Source organism: Haliotis cracherodii, unplaced genomic scaffold (genome assembly GCF_022045235.1).
Source record: "Haliotis cracherodii isolate W230 unplaced genomic scaffold, xgHalCrac1.p SCAF_5, whole genome shotgun sequence".
Lineage (NCBI taxonomy): Eukaryota > Metazoa > Mollusca > Gastropoda > Lepetellida > Haliotidae > Haliotis > Haliotis cracherodii.
Window position 1 is genome coordinate 39,310,224 of NW_027266308.1, and position 18,008 is coordinate 39,328,231.

Genomic DNA, 18,008 nt, shown 5'->3' on the forward strand with positions numbered 1-18,008 from the left:
GCGCGTTAAATCTTCTACCGGTATATCAGTCAGACTTGTGATGTGTTTCATTCCAGGTCGCCTTATACACGGAGTATAGGATTTTGGGTTGATTTTTAAGGCGTGTACAGGGGGGTCGTCTTATACGTGGGGTCGCCTTATACACAGCGATATACGGTACCTCAGACCACCACACACATACCTCAGACCACCACACACATACCTCAGACCACCACACACATACTTCAGACCACCACACACATACTTCAGACCACCATACACATACCTCAGACCACCACACACATACCTCAGACCACCACACACATACCTCAGACCACCACACACATACCTCAGACCACCACACACATACCTCAGACCACCACACATGTACCACTGACCACCACACACATACCTCAGACCACCACACATGTAAACAAACACATTCCTCCAACCATTACACACATACCTCAGACCACCACACACATACCACAGACCATCATACAAGTACGTTTTGACTGTCGTGTGACCAGTGACCATCATACAGCAACCTTCATGAAACACAAGCTTAGAATGACAATTATTTCCGCCTTCTGATATGAGTTAATCGGACTGGAAGCATTGCCCGAGTTACAAAGTTCTACAAGACAGCAGAGTGGGTTTGCACTGAACCACCTTCACAGAGTTCAGCACTAATAACCTAGTATCACCAAGTGATAGACCACTTTGGACACGGAATACATATTAAGGTCTTTGAAATTCATGGAACATTGAGCTGCCATATAGAATAGAAGGCTGCTGGCTTCAGCCCTGCATGGACTCAACGACCTTCTCCCAAGTGGTGGTAACATGACCTAAAGTTGCGATGACCATGTGGTAATTGGAAAAGGGTCCAGACATGGAATACATATTTGGTGTTAGGAGTAATGAGGACCTCTTTTAATCAGCCGGATTCCTGAATGCTGTTCGTGATCATCAATGACATGTCCCAAATGATCCAAATTCCTGGCATACATACTAAAAACCTGGTGGCAGACATGGAAAGATTATAAGGATATTTGCCTGGGATGAAATTTGGGCTTCTTTGAAAATTCATGCTGAACTGGTGTAAAGGCTTTAATCATGGTGACAATTGTCATCAGATCTTCAGTGAAGCTGACATGATGAGCTGCAACACTTCAATGTAAAATTGGAGCCAGTCCATCAGGTGGCATATCCATTTTTTCAGATCAGACACATTTTTGAGTGTTGGCAATACAGTGATCCCTCACTACAACGCTAGCCTTGGGGTCCACATAATTTATGAGAATTATAGATGATGAGCGGTTTAACGAAGGTTGAGTTGTAGGTGGAAGATGCCCAACAAAACAGTATACATGCTCTGCCTACCTAACACCATCTACATTGAACACTTCAGAGTTTATGTGTATTATTCTCTTGTTTAGACTGTAAAAAATGATTTATCGAGTAATATGGGCTTTAAAAAAAACCCACATCTATCCCTTCAGCGAATTCAGGTGAATAATCAGGTATAACAAACCTGGTCAATAAAAGTATGAAATTTGATATATAACATCACTAGTTATGATAATTTACCATTTAAAATGTATTTCCTGCTCTCCAAAGCATTGTTTTATATGCAGAGATTAAGATTACCATGTGTATTTTCTCGTAAACTAAGCTGGAAATAGCAATCAGCTGTGCACACATTACCTCCCAATCTACCGGTCATTCAGTTAAAAAGTACCAAAGAATTTTGATGCAATGGTCAGAAGAAATTGTATCTGCAATTATTCTTTTATCAGGAATAATATATTCCAATATCGTGTTATATTAGTTGGAGCTTCCACTATATATATACTTAAAATTATAAGAATCATAAGAGTAGCACTTTGGTACGGGTGGTATGCAGGATATTTGTTTACATATGGAACAATCTGACAACTCACCGTAGGGACTTCCCGCACTACATGTATTTCGATTGGGAAAACGTTATGTTGACATTTAATAGTCAAACTGCCTCAAATATGACTTTAAGCAAGTCACAGTACGGCATTTATGATATTTATATCCATTCTCTTGCAAATAAAGTTTGTTTCAAGGCGTCAATAGCGGTAATCTGACCGTGGTTGCTGTAAATAATGGTAAGTTGTGTGATCTACCGATCACTTCGCATACAATTTTGCCGAAATAATTGTAAACATTATTATAATTATTGCATGAAATTTTGAATATCATTAATACAATATATTGCAAACATTAGTCCAGATAAACAATGAACAATTTGTTTATAACCAGATATTATAATAATAGGATTAAATAAATTGCGTACTTCAGTTTGGATTTGTTGACGGGTACTTGACAGTAGATCACAGTGATCAGCTGATAATGTTTTCTGAGATGGGGGAAAACATCTTGTCATTGGTAAACTTGAGTTTATGTCAGTAAACTTTGGGAGCCATGCTCCCCCGCTCGCTATGACCAAGTTAGCGCTATATTGAAGCGCGCAATAGTTAGGGAACACTGTACTGCAGTAGATGCTGGAGCTCTGACGTGATAAACTGATGTATACATAGAGAACCCACCTGAATGTCTTCTGATATCATAGAGAACCCGCCTGAGTGTCTTCTGATATCAAATATATAAACACAAGTCGATTAAAGCTTAAAACTTTTAGGCTTGCCAAAGAGTTTTAAACTTCTATTTATGAGTGTTGATATATTTGATATCATACGACACGAAGGTGAAATTATCTATCCATTCACCATCCCAAAATCATTCTTCAAAATTTTACAGGTTGTAAACAAACACAGAGGGCATATACCGAGGGACAGGCCTCTGTGGCACTTTCAGGCAAGACTTAGACTAACATTTAGTCTCTGAAATCTTATTTCACACAATATCCTTCTTGACTCTAAAAATATAAAAAAATTCCCTATGCTGATTTGTGGAATAGAGCTAGCTTGAGCTGGCTAGACTTGCTTTTGTATGTATTTCTAGATTATTTTTTTTAATAAAATAAATATATTCCACGGTCATGGTGCAGGACTAGGCGTGACTGTGCAAGATTAGAAGCTTAGCAAAAGAGGTTTTCATGAATTGACTAATTTACATTTTACAATATAAATGTTGAGTTACGTTAGTTTTTTTTATTTGTTAAAGGACAATTATAACATAAAAGCAACTATGTGTATACGCTGACATTCTTGTAAATTAATACCACATCCCATTGTTCTATAATACAAAAGAAAATTGCAGCCTGCGAGAAATTCACAATTTATTCATTTTCCAGTACAAATTACTCCATTAAATATGAAACAAAGACCTAAGTTACTGGAGTCAATCCGAAGATTTATTGGCATAATTTATTATTTATTTCAGTGTTTTGTAAAGGATGTCCATCATGAAGTATCACTAAAATTATTACCTTGTTACAATTTGACTTCCACATTTGATTATCCCTACATCTTACAATACCTGAATCTCGATTAAACAAGATAATAATAAACTAAAAGTAGATTTTAACATTTGATATTATTATCCCTACATCTTACAATACCTGAATCTCGATTAAACAAGATAATAATAAACTAAAAGTAGATTTTAACATTCGATCATTATTATCCCAACATCTTACAATACCTGAATCTCGATTAAACAAGACCATAATAAACTAAAAGTAGATTTTAACATTCGATCATTATTTTGCCCCTCCCCCTCCAAATTTTTTTTTTTTTTAATTAGAACTAATTAGAATATCAGTGAACAAAATGTTTGTGGTTTAAATACAAAAATAATGTCTTATCCACTTTACCATAATATATTTGTTGCAAAATTAGGATGATTTCTTCCCTGTTCCTTTTCATTTATGTTGTCATACATGAGGCCATAACACATTAATCACCACGTTCTCATACAACTTTGGATATCCTGCCATTACACTATCTTGTTTTAAAGAGTGTTCATTGTATATCTGGACCTATGTTTGTCATCGGCATGTATTATTTTATTTTATTCAAAACTTCAGTCATTACTGTTTAAATTACTGAATTCAGAAAGATGTGAGAATGAGTGGGGCTTGACAGAGTTTCCCTGTATCCTTCCATGTCAAAGTGTGAACGTGGGTAAGTAGTTAACAGATGCACCTTGCACAACAAAATGCATATTAAACTCCTTTTTTCTTCAATACAATACTACTCAAAAGAAGTTAAGGATCACCCGATTCTTTTATATTGGTAAAGTTATTTGTCATGGCATGAGAGATTAACTATTGTAAAATGAAAGAATCAGGTGATCCTTAACTTCTTTTGAGTAGTATATATTCGACAATTGGATTTAATAATACAGATTCTAGAAAACATGTCTTTCAAAAAGTAATAAAGACCAGGAGACAAGTCCTCAACCAGTATATCAGGAATATGACTTCATGTCAACAAATGAGAGAAAACCCCAATGTGCTGCAGGTCCTAAAGGGTTACAGAATCAACATGGAGAGACAAGAATTGACTTACCTGATGATTTCCCCATATTCATCCCATTTGATCTTTTCTTCGTGGAAAGGGTACATCGGGTAGGACTTCTTGGCTTGCTTGAAGAAACCACTCCTTTGCTTTCCCTGAAATTCACAAAATTCAGAATAGATGGAATGAGGGAATTTCTTTTATTGCATATTAAGTGCACATTTTAAGTGAGTGGGTGAGTGAGTATGGTTTTATGCCGCTTTTAGCAATATTCCAGCAATATCACGGCAAGGGACACCAGAAATGGGCATCACACATTGTACCCATGTCAGGAATTGAACCTGGGTCTTCGGCGTGATGAGCCAACGCTTTTACCACTAGGTTACCCGACCGCCCCTGACATTTTAAGAACATGAATACCAGGTAAAAATGAGCAAAGAATATTTGACATTTCAACAATCTGTTTTGATGAATTTGTTTGAATGTTGTTTAATGCCACACTCATCAATATTCCAGACATGTGATAGTGGCCTGTAAATAAACTAGTCTGAACCAGACAATCCAGTGATTGATATTATGGTCAAGTCTGTCAGGGTATGATGACAAGCTATATCAACCAAGTCACTAAGCCAGGCTAAGCTCATCCATTTAGTTGCCTCTTAATGACTGGCGTAGGTGGCTGGGGACCAATTCTAGCCTGGGATATCCTCAATGCATTGTGATACCAGTGACATTGAAACCATTTCATAGTTCAAGTCTGGACCAGACAATCCAGTGATTGATATTTTGAGAAACAAGGGTTGGGATATCATTGTCAGAGAGAAAACAATAGTTGATCGCTGGCAATACATCAGGCAAAGTTCATTTAGTGTTTAGAATACCCAATAAATAACAGCAAAGCAAAACCATTTGCTTTTTTGGGGCCCATTATATTCTTAAATTCTTATGTTTTTAAAATGTTCCCTTCAAAATGTGTTGAGTTTCTCACTGATACACAATTGCTTAGAACCTTTTTATTAAACAAAAACAAATTCCAGCAGATTTTATAAATTCTTTCAGGAAATAAATTTAAGAAATGTACAAAACAACACAAACTGAAGGGTCAAGCCAACTGATTCAGAGAAAAAAAACAATGCACCATGACCGCAGAATATATTTACTTTATGAAAAAATAATAATCTAGAAATGCATACAAAAGCAAGTCTAGCCAGTTCAAGCTAGCTCTATTCAGAAATCAGCATTGGGATTTTTAAAAAATATTTTTAGAGTCAAGAAGGATATTGTGTAAGATAAGATTTCAGAGACTAAATGTTAGTCTACAAGCCACCCTGAGCCCTGGAAAGGGGAAGCTGTTCCACATCTTCCTATAACCACTTCACGACAGCAATACTCAGGTCATATCTGACCATAACCTAATCCAATCCCTGTAAAGGATAAATTGTTCCCCAGCATCAGACAAGCACTTTACTATAACATGTCTGACCACAGCCAGCCAAGAAAGCCAGCCTTCCATTCACAATGTACTTAATGCCTTCAAGCCCTTGTTGACAATCACGGCAAGTTGACATGAACATGTGGCCTTGAAACCAAGGCACTAAGTACCCTAGATGTAGGGTCAGCAGCATGCCAACCTGGGCTTCACACTACAATATCAAAAATTTATGATTCTATGATCAGCTGTGTGGGAAACCAAAGTAGTTCGCTTATGAGAAAGGAAATTCTGGTTGTAGACGTGTGAATCATTGATGGCTCTCATAGAGTAAGTGCCTATCAAATTGCCCACTTTCAGGAGTCCTGTTGCTAAGATAGGCCTGAGGGTAGCAGGTTTAATTAGCACTGCTCATCAGCGTGGTGGGCTTGCATGAGATGGTGCTGCTTCACCAGCCCAGTCAAGTAAACATTGCAATCATTAAAACATGTCCTGCCATTACAGTGATTATTTGTGATATCCAGCCAGCTGGCCTACGTCACAAAACAACAAGCCCTTGCTTTCCACTTGGTTATTTATTACTGGCAATGATAGTTAATCCTTACTCGTACATGTCTGAAAAACATTATGCTTAATTGATTTTGAACCCTGTCCAGAGTTCAGGGCCCATTCAAACAATGCCTTCTTAGCCATAAGACCATTCGCAACCCATCCTAAAATTAGACTTACAACAGTCGTGGCATTAATATCAATTTGTGGGAGGCCTTGTAAAATAGTTGCATAAAATTATCAACTGTTCGTGTGCATCATATCCAGTGTTCAAATTAAGGGGGGTCCTGGAGTCCTTCTTCAATAGGATATGAATTAAGGGGGCTACTTAATTTGAAACCTTTAACAATAGGGTTATGACAAGGATCCCTTTCCTTTCCGGATTAATTTTGAACACAGATAATTGAGGAAAAAAGTCACTGTGTCTATATGTATTTTATTATAACCGAGATTATGGTCATAATTTTTATGATATAGACAATACGGTTTTTAAGATTGTTCAATCCTCCACCTGCATACACAACTGAACACTGTCATGACAGACATGGATCCCCAAATGTTTCTTTTATGAGTAGTGAGGTAAAATGGAAAATTATTCTTGATTCAGACATTTAACCCTCAAAGATAGGTGGGTGAGGTGAAATAGGGTTTAACATTGCATTCATCATTATTGCCCTTATATAGTGAAGTTTATGCATGACCATGGCCTTCTTGTACTAGTTCAGACTAATGCCGGTTTTATAGTGCGAGCCAACTGAGATATGATGCCACAGTTTAACATGATAACCCACTCAGATACGGTATACTGACTTGGAGACAAGCTTTAGGTGCCTCACTCTGGCAGTGTGGGTTTGAATTCCGGATGGGACTCAACCTAAAAAGCTTACGAGAATCTGTACTTTACAAAGAAAGCGTTATCCCAACTGTAACACTTTACATTTGACCACTTTCTAAATGGCATTGTGTGTTCATATTACTTTACAGTTTATACAGAAACAGTGATACAATGAAACCTTTGTATGGAAAGCCTACCTCCTGAACAGATACTGTCACAGGAACATCTACATATTGAGGACATTACTCTGTATCTATGATTCGTTAATCCTGAAATTAATTAATCTGGGGATGGGGCTGGGCTTACACAACATGATTTCACTGTACACACGTAGCCTTAAAGGGCAAGTTCACACGGAAATGAACCTTTTTTTCTTGTACTTTTTCCACATTAAAAGTGTTAACATAGAAGTGTCATAGACAAAAATATAAAAACATCATATTTAATTAACATATTTTTTGTACTAAAACGATTTATATTTTTCACATTTACCAAGTGTTCTATTTCCATAACAAAAACACCATGGCTTATGTCCCTTGCAATATGACGTCATTGGTGCCAATTGATAAACATTATGACGTCATCATGCTTTGTTAGAGCCGCTTCACGTGGTGTAGGTACAGTTTTGTGATTCTAGCATCTCAGATGCCATCCAGAATTGTGTTATGCTGAGTCACCACTGCGCCCGAGTGTGTCGTAGACCATGTTGTTTTAATGCAAACTGGTCCTTGATATCTTTTGCGTTGAGAATAGACAGGGACCCAGTTGAATTGGCACCAATTACGTCATAATCTAAGGGGGATAACTCAGGCCTATTTCGCTCGTAAAATGAAGGCCTCATAACGGCATATCACTTTCACACTATTGTGAGCTTCCTACTTTCACTGTGAAAAAAATGAGTGTATATTTTCAAACACAGATACTAACTAATTCTAAAATTGCGTTTTGTTTAGAAAAAGAAAGAAAGTGATTTTTGCGTGTACACTTCCCCTTTAAGATCCTACTTCTTGTTACCTTGACTTGCACAGAGGAAGTAAACAAGATCGTAGGTAATTGACAAGCTGATTAGGAAGACAAACAAGGATGGCATGTGATTGACACATTAAGCACGCACATTGCTTAAGCCTATGTTAATGGAATAAAACAACCTCCTAATGTGCCATTTATTGTCACTCAGCATTTCTGCATGGTCACTCCATATAATTCAGCCGGCTTGTCCGTGCTGGTCCTCGTCTGATTGATAAATACATGCCACTGATCTCATTGTACTGGTCACCTGATGGTCTATGAGCTAGTGAAGCATGTAAGTAGTTTAAATGCTTAGCGACAGCCACTGATGTGATATTCAAATGGGAAACTCTTGGTGAGATGAGGTGAAATGGAGTTTAACATCCAAGATTATTGCACTTATATAGTGATGTGCATGTGCATGTGCATGTGTGTGTGTGTGGCTGCTTGTACTAGTCCGGACTGATGCCGATTTATAGTGCTAGCTCACTGAGATACCATGCCGCAGTTTAATATGAATACCCCAATCAGACACAGTATACTGACTCCGAGCCGACCAGTCCTTGTTTTAGCCCCTTAACGCCGAGCATCAGACAGGGTAACAACAAGTACCATCTTTTAACGTCTTTTGGTATGACACGGACGGGGATCGAACCCCGGACCTTCCGCTCTCTGGGCAGACGCTCTACCACTAGACCACGGAGGCGTTTGGAAACTCTTGGTAGCTTGGCAGAGGTTTACTTCTGGTGTTTTGAATATTGGCTAGGTACTGGTGCACCTTTTGTGTGTTGGCATGAATACATGTTGTTTTACACCACAATCAGCAATGTCAAACATGCAGTGGCTTGTGAAGATTCATAATGACTTCAACTTTCCCATATTCAACATTTCTTTCTGTCAAGTAATATTCCAGCAGCTCCTGCCATTAGTGTCTACATTTCACAACTGTTGAGGTACAAACAAGCATGCTCTTTAAACAAAGATATCAAAGAGCATCATATCACTCTTGTGCAGTTGATAGATCAGGGTTTTAAAAAAAACATTCGGGGCCTTAGCAAAGCTTTCTAAATGGTTTTATAGTAGGCATGAAGAGGCTATTTCAGATTCGACACATCAGTGACAAAAATGATGCCCGATGCAATTCCTTATTTAGAATGGTACTTTTTGTTCCAATGTTATTTCAGGTGAACAATTGGCTTGTCTTTGCATGTGTTTGTGATGTGAGGTGCCACTATTGGGGCAGGAAATGCTCTCTCTTTTTATAAACGCCAGGTGGCATCACTATTTGATAGTGATTCATAAACCAATGCTCATGAAATGGTCTGAATCGTAAAATGGATGTTGCTTTAAGTCTCATGATTATGGAAAGAGTTTTAGTGCTTTAATTGTGAATAAAAACACACCAGAGCGCCATTCTCCAAAACAAACAAGGACAAGGATTGTCATAACCATCATACTTCAACACAGACTTATGACAGTCATAGCGCCAAGGTTGCTCTGTAGTACAAGGCCCTGGACCAAGGTCAGTGAGTACGTGAATGTTGGCAGCACTCAAGCCATATGAGGCTATAATACATTTCCTTCCCTCCTGGCTCACTACAAAATACCTCGCCTCACATAATATTGTCCTACAGTGTCTACAGATGAAGAAACTTGCTTTGTGCATCCCTTCTTTCTTCAAATGACCAAATACACTGCAAACCTGGCGAAACCAAACACACACATCAACCACATCCATTGACGACCCCGTGAAGATCCGGGTTAGGATAGATCTTTATCAACCCATGCTGCCGTAAAACGTCAACTATGCTTGTTGTAAATGGCGACTAAAAGGACCAGGTGGTCAGACTCACTGATTTGTTTGATGCATGATGTCAATCACTGAATTGTCTAGTCCAGACTCATTTATTTACACAACGCTTGGTTGGTTTGTTGTTTTACGCAGCACTCAGCAATATTCTAGCTATATGACGGCGGTCTGTAAATAATCAAGTCTGGACCAGACAATCCAGTGATTGACATCATGAACATCGATCCATGCAGTTGGGATCGATGACATGCATCAACTAAATCAGCGAGCCTGACCACCCAATCCCGTTAGTTTACGACAAGCAAAGTCGCCTTTTACGGCAAGCATGGGTTGCTGAAGACCTATTCTACCCCAGAATCTTCACTAGTCTTTACACAACGCAGTCATATAGCTGCAATATTACTGAGTGCGTCATTAAACAACAAACAAACAACATCCATTGAGCCTGACCACCCAATCCCGTTAGTTGCCTTTTACGACAAGCATAGTCGCCTTTTACGGCAAGCATAGTCGCCTTTTACGGCAAGCATGGGTTGCTGAAGACCTATTCTACCTCTGAATCTTCACTGGTCTTTACACAACGCAGTCATACAGCTGCAATATTACTGAGTGCGGCATTAAATAACAAACAAACAACATCCATTGACAATCAATAAACACATATGCCCTTAACAGTTTGTCTAAAAAATAAATTGGTGCAAAAGAATAAAATGACCCTTCTGGCTCATATTTATGAGAAAGCTATGAAAATCAAATAATCAATTCGCACCCCCCTACTATGAACTCATCAAACAATAATCACTTATCTTGTTTCTTGGCCTCATGACCCTATTTGCTTCCAGCTATGTGTTTTCTGTCCATCGTGTTGTGACAGCACCATCCCTTTGTTCTCACACCTACCAATGTTATCCCACTCATGTATGCTATTGTTGTTACTGTTAATCCTCTACTGTTAATCCTCCACCTACTATATATATTCTGCACTATGTCCCTCATTCAGTCTTGCTTGACAACGGTATAAGGATCTATACCGAAACATCGCTTTTCACAGTATTAAAGAAGTTGTTATCCATAAAAATTGTGTCTATCTTGTCATCTGTCAACTTCTAAGTAATGCCTATCAAACAATTTAATCAATGTGATGTTGCCAAACATAACTGATTAAACCTTAGTGATATAATTACCAAGCTTGTGCACTATACCTTTCAACATGGCATCAGTGGACATTCAGTAGAGTGTCACCAGACCTAACTCTAATAACTACTAAAACAGATTTCAACATTTGGTTATACTACGTTTAAATTTGTTTGACAGATTGATTTTAAATATAACTTTGATGTATTGATAACATGCTTCTTAATTCCATGACTTGTTCTTGTCACTTAGACTAACATTTAGTCTCTGAAATCTTATATTACACAATATCCTTCTTGACTCTAAAAAAAAAAAATTCCCTATGCTGATTTCAGAATAAATTTATGTGGAATAGAGCTAGCTTGAGCTGGCTAGACTTGCTTTTGTATGAATTTCTAGATTATGTTTTTTTCATAAAATAAATATATTCCACGGTCATCGTGCAGGACTACTTGTCACTGCATGGCTGAAAATAACCACTCAAAAGAAAACAAACATAAAGACTAAAAACCCAGACATCTCGGAAACTGTTACCATGAAGCCTGGTCAATGTTCATACAGTGCCGCAAACTTTAAATTCATATGTAGTTTCATTGAAGCCCAATTAACTGACAATATGGCATGCCAGGGTGAAAATAATTGCCATTCCAATGTGTTAGTAAACATTACTTTTCTTTTATCACCATCTAATTCACCAGATAATATCAAATTCTCAAAATTCTCCATTTCCTGCAAAAAGACTGTGATTCCATTACAAACACTTCCTAAGCGTCACAGGAGAAAGCACATAAACACTTCTGATTGCAGTCTAACAAATTCAATTCCTTGCCATTGATCAGAGATTCAATCGGGGCTACGCAGCATGCTCCTCGCATGTTTACAAGAGGACACACACTACATTAAGGAAGATGTTCACACACCACCTAGCTTATATTGACAGTTTATCCTTCCAGCGTGTCACGCCAGATCCAGACAATGAGCATGTCAACAGATCTAAAACGGGATTACTTTGATATGTCATCAGTGCTAACAAAATAACCTGAAAAAGACTACCACGGAAACCCTGTAAACTTTTGACCCTTTAACACTCTATCTCTCATAATTACTGGTGACATTTCGCAAGCACTCTAGCACTGTCGCATCCAGCCTTCTTAGAGTTAATGAAAATCTGATAGATCCCTTAGGCGACAATCAGTTCTGCATCTCACATGTCATTTTCTACAATTATTATCAATTCACACTTTCTGTAGAGCTGCCAGTATCAAAGGAACTGCAATATATCACCGTATCACAAACAGTGGCAATAATCATGCAAGACCCGATCTGTCTACATTATGCGATGCCCGTGCATCCGGGATTCCGCTAAATTGAGACCTAGGCAGACGTGTGCTGGCTTTTTGAGGGGTAAGAAGTCCCAGGAGATGGTCAGTTGGTTTGTGGAAACAGATTGGGGGAGCCAGGGGTGGCAATTAAGGACCTGATGAGGCTTTGGATAATTCACCTGCCAGACCTGTGGCATTAGAAGACAACAATATAGTACAGACATACCATCCACCTGTAGCCTGGTTACAGCTTCTTGGAATAGGAGGGGCTCTGTTTGCTGACCTTTATACACTTGTAGAGATACAGTGTCCATTTTTACAGAGAGACACAATGTCTACTTCTCTTTCAGATACAGTTGAAACCAGGTATCCGGAAAATTTAAAATCCCAATCGGACATTTGCATTTAGGCCACGACCCCTTCAAATAGCGTATTTTTGTACGACTTTTCACACACATTACAAGTTGTTATGTTCCCTCGTTAATGCACGCTTTGGTTATAGCGCGCGTTAAAATATAGCTCCAAAAATATACTAACATCTCAGAAAACATTATCAGCTGATCACAGTGATCACGTAATACCGGAAATACCAGTCAACAAATCCAAACTGAAGTACGCAATTTAATCCGATCATTATAATATCTGGTGATAAAAAAAAATTGTTCATTGTTTATCTGGACTAGAGTTTGCAATATATTTGATTAGTTTTATTCAATATTTCATTTAATAATTATAATGATGTTTACAATAATTTCGGCGAAATCGAATCCGAAGTCGGTAGATCGCACAACTCACCGTTATTTACAGCAACCACGGTCAGATTACCGCTATTGACGCCTTGAAACAAACTTTTGTTGCAAGAGAATGGATACACATATCATAAATGCCGTACCATGACTTGCTAAAAGTCATATTTAAGACAGTTTGACAATTAAATGTCAACATAATGTTTTCACAATGGAACAACATGTTGCGCGGGAAGTCCCTACGGAGACTGGTCAAAATCGTTACATACGTAAAAAAATATCCTGCATACCATCTGTACCAAGTGCTACGCTTATGGTTCTTATAATTTTAAGTATATATGGTGGAAGCTGCAAACTAAAATAACACAATATTGGAATATATTATTCCGGATAAAATAATAATTTCAGATACAATTTCTTCCGACCATTGCATCAAAATTCTTTGAAGTTGTATCATTGGGTACATTTTAACTGAATCACCGGTAGATTGGGAGGAAACGTGTGCACAGCTGATTGCTATTTGCGGCTTAGTTTACGAGAAAATACACATGGTAATCTTAATCTCTACATATAAATCAATGCCTTGGAGAGCAGGAAATACATTTTAAATGGTAAATCATCATAACTAGTGATGTTTAATATCAAATTTCATACTTTTATTGACCAAGTTTGTTATACCTGATTATTCACCTGAATTCGCTGAAGGGATACGATAACGCTCATCAATTATTTGGACTCCGAAGGAAGCATTGTTTGTTTTTTAAAATGTCCGGACAGAAAAATTTTAATGTCCGGTAAGCAATATTTTAAACTGGACATTTGAGATTTCCAATCGGACATGTTCGGCGCCTATGACCGTTTCCGAACCCCTGGTTGAAACTACATATCTGACCAAAACATTTTGTTTAGTGTAACTTGTATTGAAATATTCGAATGATTACTTCGTTCTGAGGTATGTTCAATACAAATTCAGTTTTTATCTGTTGGAAGTTTCTTTTTGCAAGAATTAATACTTGCTTTGCGCAGATAACAAGCCACCAAATTCAAGGACTTTTGAAGGGGTGTTGTACTTTAAGGGAACACACAGTTGTTGAAATTTAGTCTTGAGAAATTGAGTGTTCTCATTTCTTTCCCTCATTATAATACAGCTTTGACAAAAAGATTAAGTTTGCATTAGCTTTTATTTTTAAAGAATATTTCCTTTGTGACATTTAAGGCTTTCAAGTTACTTTCATCTGAATACAAATCCTGTTTATTGAGAAATCATAAGAAAACGTGTACTTTTATCATTGTTCAATGTTTCTCAGATTTATATTTCTTCATGGGGATTCAAGGTCAGAAAAGTTCTGCAACACAATGCTTGTTGAAAGATGCATATATTTGTTTAAAGCCACGCAGCCATATGACAACGATCTGCAAATTATTGAATCTGGAAAACACAAACCAGTGATTGATGTCTCACAATATCACAGTTAGACAACACACAATCAACCAAGTCACACAGTCAAACAACACAATCCATGAAGTGATCTGTCATGCCCAGCATACATTGCTGTGGACCAATGCTAACCTGCAGTCCAACTGTGGATTGCTGAAGGAGAAAAAAGGACTTGACTTTGCTGATGCTGTGCCTTTTATCAACGGACATGAGGAACACAGACTTACCTCCCCTTGAATCATGAGGTCATGCTTGCCCTTTCCAGGTTTGCTGCCATAGGCCTCTACCTCCATCTCTGCTTCACTTTCATCACTCGACTCATCAGCCAGATCTCTGAAAACAAACAATCCAGGCATTAGTAATGCATCACATCTCCTTATTAAAAGACCCCTGAAGATCTGGGGTAGCATAGATCTTCAGCAACCCATGTTTGCCGTAAAAGGCGACTATGCTTATCGTCAGAGGCGATTAACGGGAAAGGGTTGTCAGGCTCGCTGATTTGGTTGATCCATGTCATCGTATCCCAATTACTTGGATCGATGCTCATGATGCCAATCACTGGATTGTCTGGTCCAGATTCGATTATATACTGTCATTTAGGTGGAATATTGCTGACTGTGGCGTTAAACAACAACCAAAAATATTAAAATGGTGGAATTGTTTGACTTTTTGACTTTCACACCTCTCTATGAATAGATACAAAGAAATGATCTCTTTCAAAATTTCGAACCCATCTCCCATGTCATAATTTCAATGACACAATCAATGCCATCACAACTATACAGTACAAAGTCTCAGTCTGAATTTGATTATGCCACCACTACATTGAACACAATCCCTACCTCCTACATGTCTTTACTGTAAGGCTTAAAAAAGTAAAAGAATTGGTTCTCAGGCAATCACTTTTGAAAATTTAGTACGGGTGGGCAGTGTTTTCTTCTTTTGCTTGTTCAAACTGGTATGTAACCAAAGAAACAGTTGAGTACCATCAACCTGGGAAATGCCACTTTGAACAGTATTTCTGGCTCAGTTTAGGGCAGACTTTTTTCAAAACTTGTTTTACGAATCGGGCGACTCCCCAAAATTGATTTGTGAATTATAATTTTCTAAATGAAAAGCAGTGGGTTTTTTATTCCACCTAACCGGAAATAAGCAAAATGTTAAAAAAAACCACCACATTTTCTGTTGACATGAAAATGAATATATTATTTAAAATGCCTTAGTTAAAATCTTTTAAAACAATTCATTATGCTTAATCGTAAAAGGAAATAAAATATCACATTTGAAATTTGATTATTATTTACTCACTTTCTTTTACGTGACCTAAATATTTGGGTCAAAAATTGTAAACCAGAAAAAAAGTTCAGTTTTAACATGGAAGGCAAGTTGGTAGTGATGAAGACCACTTTGGTGAAACCCATCAACATGCATGGGTATGGTTCACATCAAGGATCATATTGGGGGCATACCTGGTATTCGAACTGACAATCAGCCTATCCTACAACTACTAAGGGGGGCAACTCAGCAACATGTGCCCCATATAGATGTGACTGGATTCAAAAGTAACGCAGAACCAGGCCAATGTGTTCATCATGGACACAAAAAAACAAAGCAGGCTCACATAGTTCTATCAGGACATCCTGTACAGGAAAAAAATACCAAATAAGTGAAGAAAAAACCACAAACAGTGAAAGACATTATCTGCAGTTGACTACTACTCACAACTTAGACAGCTCTGTCTTCTTGAGTTTTTCTTGAGCTTTCTTCTCCTGTTTTTTCTTCATGTAATCTTCTAGTTCAGGTCCATCCAAACGGATCCGTCGTCTCACCTACAAAAACATATCAAATATCGCTTGAACCCCAAGGCTGAAAGAAACAGTAATACGTAGATACAATGAGAAAGCCCGCTACATAACCCAGTCCATTGTCTTACGTAATCTGTTGAACTGGTAATTTTGTCTGAATGACAATCTGTGCCCCAAACGTCTGTTCACCAAGCACAGCATGGGTACCCTGTTAGATAAGATGGTAATGTGAATGCAAAACCTTCTAACAACTAGAATGCAGCTTGGGTGGTATACTTCCCAGGGAGTTGAGAATACCATTTGAGTCCACACTGATCCATATACAGGGTAGTAATTACATTGCACCATGAACAGGTTTAGTGTTTGCAGTCTTAGAAAAAATACAGAATTTATCACAAAAAAATAAGAGTATGAAAATGTTTCAGTATGTCATGCATGATACAATAACTTCTTTTTTGAATTGGCATCTTAATACAATATTTCAAATTGGATGCAGCAATCACTTTATGTTACATTTTATTTGCATGAAAAAATTGGACAATATCCCAAAGTGCGATCCAAGAAAAAAAGATAGTAAAACTCAATGTATCTTGAAATAGTTGTGCCATTTAATCATAAATCTCAACCAGTGGTTAAAATATTTTTTTGAGAAGAGCGACATTATACCAGCACCACTTTAACATTAACATGTGACTGACTTCACACAAGGCCCCTAAAGTGCAGAGTAATTGGAACTTAAAAGAAACTTTCCCAGGATAAAGAAAAACTGATTACATTTTGACAATAATGTATGGCATGTCTAGTGACATTACGCTCAGATGTGAATAACCTTGTAATTAATACTCTAATCCCCAAACACATCAGTGTTCAAAAGATACTTGAAAGGCACGAGCACTTAATGAAGTCTATAATCAAATCGAAATGTTCAAAAGGTCAACCATTCTCTGACTTCACATAAACAAAGCTTCAAGTCATGCAGTAAAGTCTCAAAATTGGTCTGTATGTTGGCAGTTAACTTAACTGCAAGCTTCACAGACTTTCTCAATGGGAAAAAATAAATAAATGAATGTTAACAGCAATAAAAACACAGTCAGCCTCGGTACACCTGCACTGAGCCAACACTGGGACCACAGAGCAAACTGCAGACGACTTAAATTCAACAATGTTGTGTGAACAATACTTTCATAAATCATTTATTGCTAATAAGCATTTAATTGTTTCATCAATAAGGAAAGTGTTTGCATTCAAAGAACCACCATTTTCTCATTGTTCCACAAAATATTACAGTTAACTTCTTTGATAGGCATTTAGAAGTTGGAGTACTAAGTAAGGATAAGAATTTATGGATGAACAACTTCTTTATTACAATTAAGAGCGACGTTTCGGTGTAGGTTCTAACACCGTTATCAACCAAGCACTTGATAACGGTGTTAGAACCTACACCGAAACGTCGCTCTTAATTGTAATAAAGAAGTTGTTCATCCATAAATTCTTAT

At 37.6% G+C, this 18,008-nt stretch overlaps 1 protein-coding gene across 2 annotated transcripts in view; it reads right to left on the bottom strand.

Annotated features, from left to right (window-relative positions):
* The window catches only part of LOC139442943 (cleavage and polyadenylation specificity factor subunit 2-like), a 233,717-nt gene that overhangs the window by 47,465 nt on the left and 168,244 nt on the right, over nt 1-18,008 (bottom strand). For both annotated transcript variants that reach the window (XM_071223867.1, XM_071223868.1), the window contains exons 11-13: nt 16,430-16,536; nt 14,935-15,040; nt 4,488-4,591 (exon numbers count right to left, since the gene is read on the bottom strand). In XM_071223867.1, the coding sequence (XP_071079968.1) occupies nt 4,488-4,591; nt 14,935-15,040; nt 16,430-16,536 (317 nt within the window). The remainder of the gene's footprint in view (nt 1-4,487; nt 4,592-14,934; nt 15,041-16,429; nt 16,537-18,008) is intronic.